We start from the raw sequence: 20,308 nt of genomic DNA, 5'->3' as shown, positions 1-20,308 counted from the left end.
CAGTTTTGAAATTAAATTATATTGTCATGTCTTAGGTAAAAAATAACAAATTTATTTTTTGAATTCCTTAAAAGTTAGGTATTGCTTTATACAACTTTTCATACAGTAATATTATAAGGATTTGTTTATTACAACAGAAAGAAAAAAATAATGACTTACAAAAATGCATGGTGAAAGCAGCAAACATCAACCCGGTTCTGCTATCCATATCAAAAGTCACTATATATCCCCAGCGCCAAAAATTAAAATGGTATTTGATGTAAATTTATTTACAAAACTTCTGCGTTCAAACTATTTTAAAACCAGGTAGTTTAGGTTATAACTTTGTTTTTTTTTTACATATAAAATATTTGCGCTTTTTGTCATTTACACACAAGGAATAAGCAACAAAAGCTATTGTGACATCGTTATTGATATTATACTGTTAAATACGATAATTGTCTTGTTAAAGGAATTTGATATTCATTTATTCAAAAGTGACCTTATAACAAAGATTTTCAAACACTCAAATACAATCAGAAGATTTAACGTCACCAGCAACTTTAACTCAGTGTTGTTCTATTTTCATCTTGAAATTATGGAGTCCATTCTATGTATTTAAACAATAGGAGTAAGCTGAAATCGGTTTTAGAGGCACGTGTAGGTTGTTTCACATTCAATACTTCTCATGAACAGCCTCAGTCAAACTAAAAAAACTTTTTTTCACTGAATCTGCCCATGTACTAACGAGATAAAAACCGTGTGTAAAAAGGACAATTCACGTGCTGTTAATACATGATTTTTAATTTTTGAAATGTTTGTCAGGGTCGTCATGATCAACAATTAGGTAAAATTTGTCGTCTTATCGGTAAAATTATCCCCCTTGAAATCACCTGGCAGTGCGATATCGATTTTTATCTGGTTGATATTTTCCAATAGAAACAAAGAAGGAAAAAAAGTTTGAACAAATATTGTTTTAATTAGAATGAACACGTATTATTTATTATCCTATTGAAGTGTTCGTCATTCTTTTCTCTTTACAAAGATATAAAAATCATTTATCTAAAATGAAGAATTAATGCTTCCCTTGGCGATTAAAAAACATCACTATCAGTCTCTGTTTACGGCATATAGTTACTGAATAAAATAAGCAAAAACCTGTGATACGTATCTTATTCTTTTCCCTGTAGCCACTTTATTTATATTTTGAGAATATTTATTATCCTATTGAAGTATTCTACAGACAATAAACTTTTTATATATGTTTTTATTTTGAAATTATTTTAATGTCTTCTTGCTTCCCTAGACGTTTAAAAGTTGGTGATTTTTGTATTATTTCTTTATCTGCCGTGTCCGTGGTATTTCCGGACGAGTGTATATCAAAATCCCCTTGATCAAAATCCCCTTCACTGAAAAATAACTGGGTGTTACAAAATCCCCTTCATACTTTTGCAGGGGGTATCATAATCCCCTCTGTGATTTTCATTATAGATATATATATATATCAGTGCTCCAAATTAAATTATGTTTGCTAAAGGCATTGTATTTACGTGCTTTATGCAATAGACTTTTAAATTGTGTATAGTTGTATTTGAACTTGATGAAATAAGTAAAAATCAGAGGGGATTATGATACCCCCTGCAAAAGTATGAAGGGGATTTTGTAACACCCTGTCATTTTTCAGTGTAGGGGATTTTGATCAAGGGGATTTTGATTGTCTCCCTTTCCGGACGCGTGCGGAAACGCACGAACTCGCCCGAAGTTTAGCTGCCGATGATACAGAAAATATTATTGTTACAACATAGTATTAAGTGATAATAACAGTGCGGGAATAATTTCAGTTATATTAAGGCGAACCATAGTTTTTGGGAATAACAAGCTTTCCGCAAAATAAATGTTACAGAGAAAGATGCTGACGTATCATGTTAATAAATAAAAAAAATAAGACATGATGCACGTTGCAACTATATATTATTATATTTCTTTCTAAACCACTGTCTCGTATTTTAAAGATTCGTTTAATTATACTTATACCCCTTAGTTTAAGTTTTAACCATACTATGTTATAAAGAATTTATATAATGCAACATTTGAGTAAATTGTTTTCGGAGCCTCTGAAACAGCCATATAAAAGCGCTTTTCGATAGTTGTTTATTACCAATTAACAGCTTTTTGCAAGTTTATTGCTTATCAACACCTTTTTATTAGGGACGATCAGGTCTTTTTATTACACAGATAATAATCTTCTCGGTGACAGCGTAAGAGCATTTTGAAAATTGTAACATGATTAATGAACGAGGCTTAAATACACAATAAATATATTGTTTCATTTTCAACAACAAGTACAAATGTTGTTAAATAAATAAGATAATGGGACAGTGATTGAGTATTTACTTGTATTTGATTAACAGTATTTGTTCCTGAATACAGGTTAATTGTTCGATATTAAAGTATAGATATATAGAACACGTGTTAAAAGTTCGCCTTAGAGTGAAAATATTATAGTATAGAAGTTTTGTGACAACATTGTGAAAAATTGTCGTTTATTGATTTATTAGTTTATTCAAAGAAGTATAAAATACATTTTTATTTATTTTTATAGCTCTTTGGTTTATTGTCTCTCCTGAAAATTATTATGTACTTTCTCTGCTCCATATTATATAATGCTTTTACTTGCTGTAGGCATTGTATTTATGCAATAAATCGAAATTGAATTGAACTGAATGTACGCACAGCTAATCTCAAGAAGGTATAGCACGCGCTAAAAGATATGAAAAATCTGTAATCCCCTGTTCATATAGTAAAAATATTCGTGATAGTTATTATGAATAACCTTTACACTACATTAGTGTCACTTTATCCTAAATCTTTTCTAAAAGACTTTTTCTATGGTGTGCTTGTTTTATTCTTAGGTTTTCCACTTTTTATTTTAAAAATCTGACATTTATTAAATCAGTCAGTCAGTCCCTTTTGAGAAACCTTGAGAAGTCATAATTCGCACATACTTTATTACACAATGACTGGCTCGGGGGAAAATAGGTCACACTTCCAATTAACAGGCTCTGGTGTCATAAAAAGATACCTTTTACATTGTCAAGTATGTTTGCTAGTTTGTTTTTCTGTTCATTTTTCATCAGTGTGTGACAATATGTTTTTCAAATGTTCATTACATAGCAAAATTAATTTTGACAAGTTAAATATGATTAATAATAATAATAAAAAACGCATTTCACATCTATTTATAATAACTGAAAATGAAATTGTCAAGTTTGTAAGCACTTTTAAAATCTTTTTTTTCCTGCTTTCTATTTTATCTAGTAGTTTCATGTACATGTATGTTATGCTCGCCTAATATACATGATTTTGTGTATTTATATTTGTTTTTATGTCTCAGTTTCTTTAATGTAAAATATAAAGAAGATAATATAGTGTTGATCATATTTTCATATACTATGCCAAAGAAGTATAAAACACTTTTTTATAGCTCTTTGACTACGCAAAATAAAAGAATAAATAACGTAGTGTCTTCTTTTTTCCGTTTCGTATTTTACATTATTGAAAAACAGAATTAAACCAAGTTGATGACTATATTTGCTGTTGGTGTTTTACCGGTACTTAAAATTGGTGTAAAATAAATCACCCTTCCCACTACGTTTTTACAGGAGATCTCTAATTTATAATCCTTGTTTTCTTATGATCGGCACCTCCCGCGATACGATAAGCGGAGATAGCCGAACCATAACGATCTAAAAAATATCCGATAGTGATAGACGGTCGAAGGGAGATAACAAGGTATAGCGTTGATCTCAATAAACAAGTTTTGTTTTGTTTTGTTGGATTTAACGTCGCACCGACACATGATAGGTCATATGGCGACTTTCCAGCTTTAATGGTGGAGGAAGACCCCAGGTGCCCCTCCGTGCATTATTTCAACACGAGCGGGCACCTGGGTAGAACCACCGACCTTCCGTAAGCCAGCTGGATGGCTTCCTCACATGAAGAATTCAACGCTCCGAGTGAGGCTCGAACCCACATCGATGAGGTGCAAGTAATTTGAAGTCAGCGACCTTAACCACTCGGCCACGGAGACCCCCTCTCAATAAACAAGGAAAGATAACAGAATCGATTTTTGCCCAATTCTTCAGTATGATATGTGTATTTCTGCGCAGACGCAGACTGACATCTGGCATCAGCATTATAACCTCTTTTTTGTACCATAAAAGATGCACTTTCATTCATACTATATTTTGCTGTATCAGTTACCGGCCCTAAACGCACTGCCTCCATTAATGTACTTAGGTACTCGCTTCTACCCTTGTTTCACTCCCTTTGTTTTGGACTCTGCGACGATTTACTTTTTGTCGATAACCGTGAATGTATTGAACTGCGTGTAACGTGTGCGATTGCTTGTTTTTATGAATCATATTTATGATTTTGGGAAGTATCTGTCGGTAAGTTCTTATCTAATTTCTAGCAGAATTCAAATGAATCTTGAAAGCTTTTCACTACATTCGTACTCATCTGTACTCGAAATGTGTTCGTACTCAAAATAACTCGAATTTAAAGTTATTATTCTTGAAAATGTTCTCCTGTTTACTCAAGCAATATGCAAAACGGGTAATGTTATGTTTATTGTAACGAAAAATAAAATAAGTGTTTAAAAAAATCAGTATATGCTTTTGATAGTGTTGTTGATTCGTGGGCTATGGTTAATAATATTTAAAACATGTTTACTGTTTCCAAGAACTACAGAATGGTGAATATAGAAATTGTACCGAAATCGTAAAGACATTACACATGAAAACGATCCATTTCGTCGTCGTGTGATATTATTATGCAAGAATTGCGATAATACACGTGTTAATGTATTAATGTCTGTATTACCCTTAGGATATGTTTGCGACCACGTCCTTTGGTCTAGGTCTTTGGAATAAGTCAGGACATTTTAGGATGGAAATTCGCGACATCAAGACTTAAACCACAGTCAATGTCAACTGATTCATTTGGAATAAATATGTTACACATCAGAAGAAAATGATATAGGAGCACATTTCCTTGTGCTTAACATTGAATAACTTACCTCTACACCGAGAATTTTGAATCTTTGTTGAGAAAAATGATGCCGAATGCCGAAGGAGACACACGAAACTTTTAGAATCTTTGCTCAGTAAATGGAGATAGTTTCAAAAATATGAAAACCAACTACTATGAAACAATGACTTCAGATTTGGATCTTTGTAACATACTTGTTGAACTATTTAGATTTTTTAAGAAAAAAATAGTACTTCATTTGCCAAATGCGATTGCCTACCTCTAAAGTACATAAACTTAGTTCAGGTTCATTAATGGTAAAAAGTAGTTCATTAAGGTCCATAAGACTTTAAATCTGTTTAAACATCTGTATAAATAGATGTGTTGCATTGTTACATGGTTAGTTCGATCAGCGTGAGGATTTGATTAAAGACGTTGTGTCTGAAATCATTCGTCCGCCACCTCTGATTCATGTCAAGGTGTTGGCATTGATTTACGACTAGCACAGAATTCAGGAACGCTGGTTAGGTTGACTTCCCACCGTTATATATTAACTAATTTACTGCTAAAAGCGGTGCTAAACGCACCACTAACAACCAACGAATAAGATACCGATACTTTCGATTAATATTCAATGCGCAGCATACTAACCACGCCGGGAAAATTTATTTGTGCCTGCTTTTCTACAGATGGAATTATTTAAAAGTATCCATAACGCTGTTCTTCAAAACCCCTTGGTACGTGGCAAATTGTGAAACTGGTTTAGGACTGTTTGGATACACATTGTTTTACAGAAGAAAACTTTCTTCTGTAAAACTGCCATTTATAAAACTGTTATGCATCCTTTTATGTGTCCCTAATTTTGAGGTAGGATAGACTGTGTCGAAAATGTATTTTACCCTATTAGGGCGCTTATTACAGGGTAAAATTTATTATTAAAGTATGTAAATTACAGGTAGTTTTTTTAAGACTATATATGCTGACTGATGAATGAGCCGTCTATTAAGATGAGAGGTGGAGCTGTTTTTGTAAAAGAATTGAAAAGTCTTTTTCATTGATTGCTTTGATAATTTTCAAAATTATATGAGGGTGAATGTCTTATTTCGCCATAGCGTTCCGGGTTAAAAAATGTTGGTAATTATAATTCATTAAACGTTCCTTCCATCTATACTAACAGTTTTGAATATTTTCCTTTTACTTAAAGAATTTACCTGGAGGTGGTGTAGCAATGACTTGCTCTTATTTGTTGCGGTATGAAAACCATTGCTACTACCAAATAACACTATTAGAACAAGCCAAGAGTTTGATTCTTTTTTTACATACGTTCGATCACGTTAATGGGTAAAGCGTCTTCTGAGACCATGAACTCCTACTGTAGATATCATCAGCAGTTATAGTCATCAGTGTTTTTCCTGTCTGTAATATAACTTACGAGCTGTCAGCTTTGAAAATAGCACTTTCATACTCTCTCTCTGATACTATAGATCTTTACTGTAACGTAACTTTTGTTGTATAGTTCATCATATGAAGTATTTGCTGAACCTTGCCCTTTTAACGCTTTCTTTCCGTCATTAGCTAAAATCTAGAAGTTAATGAGACTTCTGTAATTGGTAAAAGATCAAGTTTCATTGAACACAAACCGAAGTTGTTTAAAGGTAACCTGGATACAAGACTATGACACATGAGTTTGGACAGCAGTGTCAGCAAGTGATGTTGCCAGTTGCCATTTAAAAAAAAACATTCCGATTCTACAGATTCAAGTCTGGTTTTACAAAACAAGATTTGTAACATTTAAGACATTGCTTAGTGCAAAGGTAACTTTTTTACGTACGTCTAACTTTACACAACAGTTTCACAAGTTAATAAACTATATAGTTCACTATAAACTAGACTTTAAAAAGACAATATATATCTTTTTATCAAAGGAGGAACAAAGCAGCAGTGTTTATTTGTGATTATTTTATCTATAACGAGCTTCTATATCTGTCTACAGTGAAAAACAGACTTTACGCTACAGACTGTATTATTCTTTCAAACACTAACCATACATCTTGTTCTGTTTACCGTCACACAACTACAGGTAAATGGCGAAATCCCATATATTCGTGGTGGAGGAAGACCCCTCCGACCTCCGAGTATTAACTCATCCGGAAAGAAACGTCGACTTTCGGGAAGCCAGCTTCATGAAAGAATTTTAAACTCTATGAGTGATTTCGATCAAATATTGAGAGATTAGAATTCAGCAACCTTAGCCACTCTGCAACGGGAGCATCTTTATGATATTAATACGCAAATACAAATGTATTAGAAATAATAGAATGATCATTTTTATGTAATAGAAGACAAAGCTCGTTTCATCTACCTATTATTTAACAGGCGTTTCTTACTTGGAAAATGCTTTTTTCGAAAATGTTAAGTATAAAGTGGGAAGAAAAATAGGATTTGCAGTGGAACTCCTGTGAAAGTTTGAAAAAAATCAACCAGTGGTATAGAAGTAGCACAGAGCAATGAATTTAACCAGTCTAGGTCTATGACTCAGGTGAAAATCATTTACTGGCGACAATGTGCACGACAACGCTTAGCAATGATCACTCTTGTGAAGTTTGGCGTAAATCAATCTAGTGGTGTAGGAGGAAATGTGACAGACGAAAAAACAGACGGACGTTCCAGCATTTCATGTTTTTAGGGTATTTCTTTTTTTATGTTCTTTTGTTAGCTTATAGGTTACTAGTCCCTTAATATTTTGTTCACGGAATTAACATATTGATTTCTTTTGTTCTCTATAAAGTTAGATAGTTCCTAAACACTGAATGTTCGCTCGGACGGACAGACAGACGGACAATGCTGAATCAATATTTCTGCCGTCTACATGTGGGAGATACAGTTACTACACATGTTCTATTGGTGGGAATATTTTAGTGTTATTACAAAGGTTTTAAACGTATTATAAGATAAGATGTGTTAATCTACCCGCGCTTGGGCGGAAAGAAATTAATTCACAGTCGTGTTATAAAGTGGTGTCGTCTTTCAAACCGGACGTGGTAATTTTGTTCTTTTCACTTTTGGTGTATGATGACTAAGGGTTTTTAACGAAAAATGCACAATGAACATAGGTGGATTTGTGGTCTAGTGGAAACAAACTTGACTGTAAATCTAGAAGTCCGGTATTCGAATCCCAGTGCGGACACTGAGAATGTCTATGATGCTCTTTAGTTTTTCCCAACTAAGGCCTGTATTTGTTCTTCCCATGAAAGATCGCTTCGCGTGTATCGGTGTTATACACTGGGCACGTTAAAGAACCAGACTGTCTATTCGCAAAGAGCTAAGCTAAGTTAGCCGGACAGGCCTATGTTTAAAATGATTTCTCTCTGTGTGTTCTGGGTACTTTGTCTCACTCTGTACCTCTGGTCAGATCGCTCTGTGCATGTACCAGTAGAGGATTAACTTGGCACCCCGAGTGGCTTCCTTTGTCCTATGTAAAGCGCCATTGAATGTGTTTATCATAAAAAGGGCGCGTTTTAAATCTGGTGTAATATAAAACACACCTTTTTTATTTAATTTATTCCAAAGAAAATACATACTAGAAGAATGGGATATATTAAAACGAATGCTTTTCACCATCGTTATAAATAAAGATACGAGAAAAGATATACAATGTAGTTCAAAATAGCCGATGCTTTTGAGCTGTCATTTCGCCACTTCGAGAGGGAGATATTTTGACATGTTTGTTTAGATATAGTTTTAAAATCAACTTGTGAATGTGTAGCATCTTCAAAATGGAACTTTTGGGGAGAAAAACTTAAATTCGGATGATTTAAACTTTATGCGGAAAACTTTTCAGCGAGAAATGCAGGTACCGCAAGGAATGCTCTTCGTAACAATATGCAAACTATGTTTTCCGAATATAAAGTCTTCAGTCTTTATTCAGACAGAATTTCATTTATGTGCGTATTTTTTCACATTTTTGTCTAACGTCTGGAGCTACCTTCAGAAGACGGTAGTAAAAATATAAATCAATTTCATCAGCCGTTGTTAAGGTTTACAGAACTATATCCTTTCAATATAAACTGGCATCACTAAAATTATTTTCCTGTGAATTCTGCTATCGCAGTTTTTGACCAAACGTAATATGGACAATGTTTGTTTATGGAAACCAAACATAAATATTCGTTCATAAAGATTTCGAAACGTTATTGATTTCTAAAACAGCTGTAAAATTAAATTGTTTCTATGTTACCTGAGATACTCTTTGGGTTAGTCAGTCAAATCAATCAAATTAAATCTTTATTGTGATAAAGACCACCGGCCCAATCACCATTAGACATGTATATATGTAAAAACATAAAACATTTACAAACAACAACTATTATGAGAGAATTTAAAGTACTTGTTATCTATTTGTAAAATGTTTGTAATGAAAAAGCATTTGGTTTCGAGAAAATAGGTTTGTGTATAATTTCTTACTATTTTTATTTGATACATGCTTGTCCATGTATCTTGCCGAAATTAATAACAAAAAGAAATGGACAGAAGAAAAATATCTCTGTAGTCTTCAGACTATGCTCCGCTATCAACCTTGTCAAGGCAAGGCAAATATCTTGGCTATAATGAAAACAATGCTTATTTATCAAAACTTATACAAAATATAAATACAACAGTCATAACATATATAAAACACACAATTTAAACTGTCTCCACCTCAGACAAACGTAACATTTATATTAATGCTGAAGAATATATAACACAGATCTGTCTCAACATCTAAATACATAGTGATTTTTCTCATACTTTTTCTTATTCCCATATGTCGGCTAAATCAGTATCACGCAAAACCTTTATAAGATATTTCTCGACAATAAAAGCATGTTCTTACTATACACTTGATATGATACATTTCTCCTAAGGATGTAACCAGCTTGGATCAGGTCTGCAACAGCCACATGCAAAAACGATTACTTTTGGCTTCCTGCAAGTTAATGTTTGATGTTTCTGTTACAGGAGTTAAGGATTGGTAATCTTCATAGAGAGCATCAATTTTAATATGAAGTGTAATTTAAAGGTATCTTATTCAATATCTTAAGCAAAATCAGTGAATCATAATCGCCATTAAGAAAATTATTTTCAATTTTTCAACATGTTCATGGTATCTTTGCTCCTCATCTTTGCTCTAAAATTTACAGACAGTTTAAATTGAGTGTTCTCTTGACATATGTTGATATATTAAATGTTTAAGGTAGATGCTTACAATTAGACATAGCATCAACACAAAAGTAACACATATTTATAAATATAGCATTTGATGCTACAAAATAGTCTATAACACTACATCCTACAGAATCAATAAAAGGAAAATCGTCTTTATTCGCATCTGTATCGACCCTCCTATTCAGAATTTAAATACCATATATTTGCAAACGGCAATTAATTCTGTATTAATTAATAAAGTTGTCACAGGACAATGTGTTAGTAGTAATTGTATCACTAAGAATATCTTGATATTCATTTTATAGCGGTACATTTTGTCAGACAATACAAAATCAAATCAGATCAAATTTATGCAAATTCTCCATAATATAAATAATTTCGTTTTCAAGGCTCTGAAGCCCAGGCTTTGACTTAATTTCATAAAAAGGTGACACAATTGGTAGAAAATATGTACATACATATAAGAGTTTTTCTCAAACCAATTTAAATATTTGCCTATTTCCAATATAATGCAACATTGAAAATTCAGCCTAACTTGTTTAACATATTTAGTTACAATGGAAAATACTTAAACCAAATCAAGCTTACAACGAAAAATAAACATCTCAAAACATATATTAGTTATATAGTTTCATCGATACGTGTTTGAATGTTAACACTTTAATCTATGTCGATATCCTTTGTTGCCCACTTCTATAAATCTGAGACTAATCGAGGATGCATGTGCAAAAGAAACGGATGAAAACAAAAACCATAACGTAAGCGAATTATGATACATTTGTACACACTATTACAAAACAGGAAAATGGACAATGTCTTTCAATGTTTTCTGATTTTCATACTCACTTTCAAAACAATGTTAATTTTAATTTTCTGAAAATGGACAAAACGTATGGCTTCTAATTAGACAGACATATTTTCGTACAAAACATCTGTCTGGAGGACATCTGCGTAGTTTTCTTCTTCAAACCGCTTGTTTCTTTCCAGAGTCTCATATGTGCGATTGCCATCTGTGGCTTGAAGCGACGGTTCCTCAACTTTGTCGATCCCCTTACGGTTCACTAATAATAATTGAGAAAGAATCTGATATTGAAATTATCAATAACAATTTATACAACAAGAAATCTTAATAATATAATAATTTGAGATGTTCAATGCTGAGACCTTTGATCTATTCTTAAATCGCTGGAACATAATGTAATTAAGGGCTGGTAGTTGTCAACTGAAAAATATATCAAATTACAATGAAATATAATTTTTCTTCAAGAAAGAGCAGCGGAGGAATTAGCCATACCTGTATATGAAATACTCTGTAGTACTATGTTGTTTTCCGCTGATGTACCTGCGCCAGCCTTCTCTTTGCTTCGGCTGTGAAACAAGAAGACGTGAATTGTTGTATTGTTAATCTTGTGAAAAGCAGAAAGAATACAATAAAAGCTGTAAAAAGATTCTTTGGAAGCAAATAATGCAACCAAAAAGAATAATAGCAGACCCGGTTTGATTGGGTCTGTTCATGAGAGGTAATGAAATGCGCAACACCTCTCACACCCCTAGCTCCGGCTTAAGCGGAACTGTATTACACATATGTGGAATGAATTCCATGACCCAAAAGGAACAGAAAATACAACAACACAAGTCATTTTATGACAGTAAGTGATGTAGTCTATTTAGCAATTATTGAATATAGCTAGTCGTGTAACTGAAGTCTGCTGATTTCCGAATTACAATATTGATATCATAAAGTAAGTGTTATACCTAGTTGTTGACTTATAATTTCCCCAAAAGAGTGCCTTTTGCGAAACTTGAATGCAGCAAAACATCTCAAAAATCAACTTTCTGGTGCTCAACATGTTTAAATAGAAAACTTTTTTTCTATAACTTCAATAATTGAATTATTTTCAAACAAACATGATCCAATCTGTGGTTGTCTACAAATTAATTAGGATCTATTTCAAAGATCGTATTTTTATTTTAGATTGATCAAAGTTGATGATTTAGTGTAATAGTACAGACCTAGATTTTACTGTTAATAATTCATGTCTCTGGTTGTTGATAATAGCGCATATCAAAATATTAGCAAAGGCAATGTTTGAATCAGTTGACAGATAGGTTTAATATCTAGCACTAGAAAATTCACGCCTTGTGTTGACTTCCTAAAACTTCAGAAATTCAATACCTATTTACCAATATTTATCAACTCATTTTATTATCTCAGTCTATTTTTAAGTTTGAAAAATAATATAAATAAATAAAATTTACAAACGTGCAAATTGTAAAATGCCTTCTTTTGGAAACCATTTTGGGTAGAATTCACTTTTAAAATTCACAGTCCCGGAAGTTTACAATGCGCATGCGCAGCAAATTGATGTGTGGTAGGGGAAATTGGGGGAGTGGGGGGGGGGGGGCAGCAGCATCCAAATAAACATATTCATCTTAAAATAAAGTTACTCCTTTAACTTTAAATTTTTGGGACATTTCAAACTACTATTGTTATAGGGACCGCTAAAGTGCAAGTGCTCCATAAGTTTAAACTTGACCAATTATCAGTTTATTCTCAACACTCTTAGTGGGCACTAAATCGTGTTGTTTCTTTTTTTTTACACGGGACGGGGGAGAGAGGGGGTGGACATCAATTTGTCCGTTTCAATGTAAAACGTAAGGAGTTTTGTTTGATCATTAAGACTTAATTTCATGAATAAACACAACCACAAAATCTGCTAAGTCTCCAAGAACCCAGTAAAAGATGTCTCTAGTTAAATAGAAATAGAACATTCACGTAAATATTTTTGACTTTGGAAGTGGAACTCTAGTTTTTTAATTTGTTGCATTTTTTCATTAAGCTCTTAAATATAATAGTTTAAGAGTTAAGAAATTTCATAAATTAAAGTTTTGGAATTATGGAAAATATTGCCAGAATTATTGAAGTAGCATTTAAAGATTCGCTCAGTGCATAAAACAATATTTGTTCTTAAAATTGAACTATCAAACAGAACAAATCAACGCAAAACGTTAAATAAATCATTTTTACATAGATGTTATCAAATGGTAACTGATTTAGATCACTTGGAGTATATCGCACTTCCGTGTAGAGATTTTGGTTATGATTTTCAGATTATATCTAGATGCAGTTGAAAAGATAGTATTGCTTACCGTCTTATCATGCATGATACACCAATGGCTACGAAAAGCACTGCTATGGAACAACCAATTAATGCAATACCAACTGTAATTAAGGTATTGTTTGTCTGTGCAGGTACCACTAAATAATTAAAATTAAAAAAAAAACAGAGTATATATTTACACAGGGACTATAATAATAACGAATATATACTTGTCTAATATTCCTATGCAACTTCTGTTGAAGAGGCTAAAAATTCGCCATTCATTACTTATTTAAAGGAAGAAATGTCAATTTTTGCAGTCACCTATTGAAGCATATATTTCAACTGAATTTTCTATACCTCTTCATACGTGTCATAGATATCAATTTTTCTTTTGTTTAGAATGATACAATAGTGCTTTACGTAGTTTCGATCTAGTTTTTATTCTGCTGATTCTAAAACGGATACCTGTTGTGTAGTACAAATAATTTCCTTGCATGCAATCGTTTTCTTGCGAACAAGTGCCGGAAGTGACATTGCAACATTTACACGCTTCATGGCACCTTAAATGGCAGGATTTTCCCCAAAATCCGTCATCGCACAGAGTACAGCGTCCTTCATCCATATGGCATTCAATGCATCGTTCAGACTTGCACTGAATGTCGCAGTTTTGACCCCAGAATCCGGCTCGGCATTGGGTACAGGAATGACTGTCACCATAGCGTTTGCAAGTTTCACAGTTGTCATTTTCACATTTAGTATCACAGTGTAAACCACGTAGACCCGGTATACAAGAGAAACAAGTTCCTTTCCCTTTATCGCAGTGTCCTGCACAGTTTGAAGGGCAATTCTTTTCACACGAACTACCCCAGAAACCGATAACGCAGGTTTCACATATTCCGTTGGTTATACCGCAATAAAGACATCTGTCTCCTAACAGGCATTTGTTTTCACAAAATGTTCCCCAGGATCCGGCTCTGCATGACGAGCATTTTCCTGTATTTTTATTGCAGCTATTGCGACAGCTTTTATTACAATCCTTTTCACAAGCATTTCCCCAATATCCACTTACGCATGAATTACATATTCCAGTATTTTTGTTGCAATAGTTACATCTGCTTTTTTCCATGCATTTGTTCTCGCAAAATGTTCCCCAGAACCCGGTTTTGCAGGACCAGCAATCCCCTGTACTTCTGTAGCAGTTGTTACAAGTGTTATTAACACTACATAGTTTCTCACATAATGTTCCCCAAAATCCGTTCTCGCAACTTGAACACGCAAATCCTCGTTTTTTGTCACAATACCAGTTGGAACAGGTTGAAGTATCACACCTAATGTTGCAGTGTTCTCCTGCAAACCCATGTGGACAGGTCTTACAAACACCGGTAGAAATGTCGCATTTTCCAGTTGAGCAGTTGTTGCATACGTAGTTACAGTTAGATCCCCAAAAACCAGAGTTGCAAACTTTACAGATACCTGTATTTATATCACATATTTTACAGTTGTTAGTACTACACGTTTTCAAACAGTTTCTTCCCCATAAACCGTTAGGACAAAACAAACATGCCCCATCAGATTTATCACAACTTTCACAGTTTTTCGGGCAAACACTTGAACATTCTGGACCCCAAAACCCAGACTTACAGTAACTACAATAACCAGAACTTTTCTGACATCCATTATGACAGTTGACTGGACATTGCTTTTCACAATTTGACCCAAACCAGCCTACTTTACAACTTGAACAGTACCCAGTTGACTTCGAACAATAATTTCTGTCGCATCCTACGGAGCACGGTACGGTACAATTGGTCCCATACCAGCCATTTTCACATGTCGAACATACACCCGTAGTTTTTGAACACGAGACACAATTGCTGTGACACGGTATATTGCAAGAATCACCGTGCCAGCCATTGTCACAGGATGTGCATTTCGTATTGAAACGATCACATACACAATGAGCCGGGCACGAAATGTCACAATGTTTCCCGTGATATCCTGAGTCGCATCCAAAGCAAGAGCCAGTAATTTTGTCACATCCGATGTACGAGCAGCCTTCGGAGCATCGATCTTTGCAATCTGCACCCCAGTACCCTTGAGCGCACTTCAGGTTCTGGCTTGCCAATAAAGGTCCTAAAAAGTGAAACTAATATTCAGTCTTAATTATCTTAAGGTGTTTTGTACCGGTATATTTTGAATATTCTTTGGAAAAATTGCACTTCAGCCAAATGTAAAATTCAGCAAGAAACTGTTTCTCTGACTTGAACCAATAATAATTTCTTTTGTTTTAGTTCCATGTGCAAATACTACTCTTATTATTAAACAAAGACTGAACCAGAAAAACCTGTTCATTTCATAAACATAGTGTTTTGATTTGACCATTCGGATATTATCTACTCGGTATCAGTAATTCATACGCGAAACAATCAAGTTTTGCAAAAAAAGCAGTTTATCAAAAACAAGGAATGACTTCAGACACAATGGATTTTATCAAATCGTCATATAGAACACACGCCTCTCCCGGGGATCAAACGCACGACACTGTGATCCTTAGATCTGCCCAAGCCAATTTGATCTAAGCAGGTGGGCTAAGGTGATAACAATGGTTTTCTAAACAGCAACAGAGTGAGTTTAGAATTTTGACATATTTGAAACATACTGTAGAATATAGAGGCTGAAATTTGATCAATTTAGTCAAATTTAGTCGGGGTAGTGGAGGGTGGTGAGAGTGGGAGGGGTCTGAGTATGATGGAAGGTACTTTGTGTTCAGTTGAGTTTGATGCGACATCATTATGTTGAACAGTAAGTTATGTTTCTAGTTTTGAAATTTAGACGAAAATAATCGGTAAATTTAAATCGCTTAGAAACGTTTTGGCACATGCTTTATTATTTTCTGAAATGTCATAATCAGTTTCACACAAAATCTGTAATGGTATTTCCTAGAGAATATTTATATAAAGCCGTAAAAGCTCAAATATATAAACTCTATAGTTATATAATAACTTGCGTTATCAAAAACAGATTTGTTTTCTTAATACAAAATTAAGTTTTTACATACCTACGCGAGCTTCGTTGAATGATTTATTACATAAAATGGATACGTCAATAATTCATGAATATAATACTTTACATGCCCTTGATTGTTATCAGCCTACTGTATTAATGTACAGATTATTATATTAATCTGTGCAAGTATGATCATTGACAAGCGAATATCTTTGCATGAAAACATTATACTATCACCTATTTATAATCCTGTTTATGAAATGTTTAAAAAAAACAGAATCTAAACTCGCACGCCACACAGTATTTGTGACAGAACATTTTTTCGCGAAAGACATCGAAAAGGAAGTACTTAGATATTGCTGAAGTGTTTATGTAAATCAAATCGGCTGCGGGATCCCGTAAATTGTTAACATATTAAGCATGCAGTCCAAAGTGAATCACGAAGTGAATTGTTTCAATTCAAACCTTTTGTTCGAAGCATTTTTAATGTACACGCAGTATGATAAATCATTTTGCCACTGAATGAACCGATTAAGTTGAAAACAAATGATTACCGTACACATTTACATATCAAGGACATATCAAGGACATATCTCAAATTCTTATGCTCGTTTCACCCTGTGAATGCGCTGTAAGATCATCACGATTCTCGTTACGGATATGCGTAGATATTTTTCGTTTTACGGTGCGCATGCGGACATCCAATATCTGGTCTCCCGCTTTTGCACGCTTCGTGTTTCCCGAATTGATCTTGATAGGCTTAACGCAACTTTTCCCGAAGGCGCGGGAATTACCTTAAGCGGTACTGTAAAATTGTTTTATTTTAATTTTTTGGGAATTAATTCGTTGGTGCTTTTTAAGGTTTCGATCCAGTTTTACATACAAACTGAACAGAACCAAATCATCTAAGGAAAACGTTATATACATATATGAAAATTGAACAACAAATAAAACAAATTTATCATGTTTCCTAAGAAATGACATTTTATTGACATATGACATAATGACAGGAAATTGGGTACGGGATGATGTCATCCTTTTTGACAGTTCAAACTTTTTCATACGATAGAAGTGAAACGTGCACTATTTTTGTATTTGCAATAATGGCCGAGTACTAAAATTGAAAATAAATAAGTTGTTTTGTTGATTTAATCATTTTTCTACGAGTCCGTCACATGCAGCTTTTGACAGATTCACATTTGCAATTAAATCTAAGGGAAGTAATTATTGTAAGAAAATGAAAATAATGTGTTTTATGAAATCGGCTTGATCCGGTTTTTTTTTTAAAAAAAAAAAAAGATATTTTAATAAAATTATCTTCTCAATACTTTTGGCAAACGAGCAAGATTGTTAACAACAATCAATCTGCCCAGTTCGTGTTTTGCTGTTCGGCTTGTACTGTACCATACTGCTAGAATATAAAATATTCTAAAATAGTCGCCCTCTTTAAAAATGAATGTCATTTGTAAATAAATAACGATAAACGACTTTCAGAATTGCTCATAGTGATGCTGAACCTAGTTATGTGGATTTTTAGCACTGGGACATTATTGCAAACGCATCAGATCGAATATATGTAACATCTCTTTGAAGAAAGCGAGATTTTTAGGGCGTTGAACTAAATGTGTGGCCTCTTTATGCAGATTTTTGCACTTCAAGGCATATATCAGTAAATTGACAATTGTTTTTAAGAAATTAAATATGCATGTTTTATATTATGTTCAATTTTCATATAAAACAACTCTTCCTTTTTCAGATTTGATGAAGTTCGATTTTTCTTTATCAGAATATGAACTTTTGATAAACTGCTTTTTTTGCAAAAGCTGTTGTTTCGCGTATGAACTTTTATACATGGAATGAGGAATTTGTGTTACAGACATTGTAATGTTCTCATATAAGGTACAAACGCCATAATAAATCAGCGATAATAATCAATATGCCGTAATGCGGCATTTTTTTGCTCATCTTTTACAGGAATATCAACATAATTACACATTCAATCGGACAAAAGCTGTGAAAATATTGTTTAGATATATCTATGCGCAATCTATTTCAATTCATTTAAAAATCAAAGACTATCGTAATACATTTACGGGACAGGGCTGACTGTTATAACAATTAAAACTCGTTTCTCATTTTTGTACTTATTCTTGTAGCAATATTTCATTATTTAATAATTCAAAATTTGCTGAGGTAATACAAAGGCCTTTAGCATTTTTGATTCTTTAAAAGTTAGGTACTGCTTTACACAATAGTTTGACAAGTTATTCAGCATATTTTTATAGCAACCAAAAAGAAAAGACTTACCAAAATTCATGACAACAGCAGAAAACAGGAGCATGGTTCGGGTATCCATTGCTAGACTTCACGTTATATCTTGCCAGATTAAATAAGCCTTGTTTTGATGGTAATATGCGTTTGGCGAAAATATTAACTAGGAAGTTGTAAACATTTACAATTATTGAGCAATTATCTGGTTAAAACGATCGGCAATTTGTTGAAATGTGATATTTTTGTGCAGGTATTTTTGAGTGCAAGGACAGAAATAATTATATTGGTTTACGTTTCACTTTATACAAACAGGCTTATTGAAATATGAAGAATATTTTAGGTGTCTTAGGCATATAAATAGTTCCTTCTAAAGTTCTATAGAATGTCCAGAAATATTATTAGTATTACCTTATATTAATATATATCATAAGCTTGTTACTGAAAAAGGCCGACCAAACAATATAATGCGTCTTGATGGTTGACACTTTGTTTGGTTCAAACAAATATGGACAGACAGGCTGAAAGTCCATAACTCATTCATGGTAAGTATTTATCATAACAAATGTTCTCATAGACAGATGTATATACAATGTTTGCTGTAACTTTATTCAAAGAATATGGAAATAAAAGTGAATACTGTATACGTGCACTAACTATTTTGTTAATACTTTTGAAAAAAACAAATTATTGTAAATAAGATATTAAAGTTACGGGAAAATCAAATTCTGCAATCATTAAATTTTATGTATTTCTATACCTCAATCAACTTTGAAAAAGTCGCAACATAAACGAAGTAGGAAACAAATTGCTTAGATTTGAAGTAATCAGCTCACATTTTATTATGAATTAGTCTTACCTAAACATCAGTTCCAAACTGCGTTTTAAAATGTGAGCTTAAGATAATATTTCCAACAAGAATTTTAGTATTTTTGACAAGTATTTATTACTATATTTCAATTCATATGCTTTTTTGTAATGTCAGATATACATTCTACATCAGATTATGAAAATATGAAACTTTTCACATTAGGAGCGAAAACCTAGTGAAAGCTTTATTTGTTTATTAAATGAACACAAAGGTACAAACACTTATTATTTTCAAAATGACTTCAGACAGTTTAATTTTCTTTGAACAAATGTAATATTGTACACCGTAGAATAAAATAGAATAGAAAAGAAATGAATATTTTATAAACCCATTATTGACCATTTATGCCATATATATCAAATACATTTGCATAAATGAAACGTAAGAAAATTAAATTTCATTACCAAAACAAGGCATGACTCTGACTGAGATGAAAATACAATCAACTAAAATATAAAGCACATGTACATTTAAATCAAACAATCAACTTTAAGTTAAAATATGTGTATTTTTTTCATTGAAACATATTACAAATTCAAATGCTCATCAAACCATGCAAACCAGTCAAGCAAAATATACAGCCCGCCCACTTAGCTCAGTAGGTAAGAGCGTCGGTCTACGGGTCGCGGGGTCGCGAGTTCGATCCTCGGGCGGGGCGTATGTTCTCCGTGACTATTTGATAAACGACATTGTGTCTGAAATCATTAGTTCTCCGCCTCTGATAATTCATGTGGGGAAGTTAGCAGTTACTTGCGGTGAACAGGTTTGTACTGGTACAGAATCCCAGAACACTGGTTAGGTTAACTGCCCGCCGTTACATGACTGAAATACTGTTGAAAAATGG

At 33.3% G+C, this 20,308-nt stretch overlaps 1 protein-coding gene across 1 annotated transcript; it reads right to left on the bottom strand.

The window, feature by feature from the left end:
- Nucleotides 1–9,281: 9,281 nt before the first annotated feature.
- LOC123554668 (cell death abnormality protein 1-like) lies at nucleotides 9,282–18,776 on the bottom strand. The gene is made up of 5 exons (XM_045344937.2): nucleotides 18,633–18,776; nucleotides 13,785–15,452; nucleotides 13,366–13,474; nucleotides 11,510–11,583; nucleotides 9,282–11,276 (listed from the first exon to the last, which is right to left on the bottom strand). Exons 1-5 carry the CDS (start codon nucleotides 18,679–18,681, stop codon nucleotides 11,119–11,121), a joined length of 2,058 nt encoding a protein of 685 aa, XP_045200872.2. The 5' UTR covers nucleotides 18,682–18,776; the 3' UTR covers nucleotides 9,282–11,118.
- Nucleotides 18,777–20,308: the final 1,532 nt, after the last annotated feature.

Source organism: Mercenaria mercenaria, chromosome 7, assembly GCF_021730395.1.
Source record: "Mercenaria mercenaria strain notata chromosome 7, MADL_Memer_1, whole genome shotgun sequence".
In the NCBI taxonomy this organism is placed as follows: Eukaryota; Metazoa; Mollusca; class Bivalvia; order Venerida; family Veneridae; genus Mercenaria; species Mercenaria mercenaria.
The sequence above is the reverse complement of the archived record's forward strand: the minus strand, read 5'-3'. Positions and strand labels throughout refer to the sequence as shown.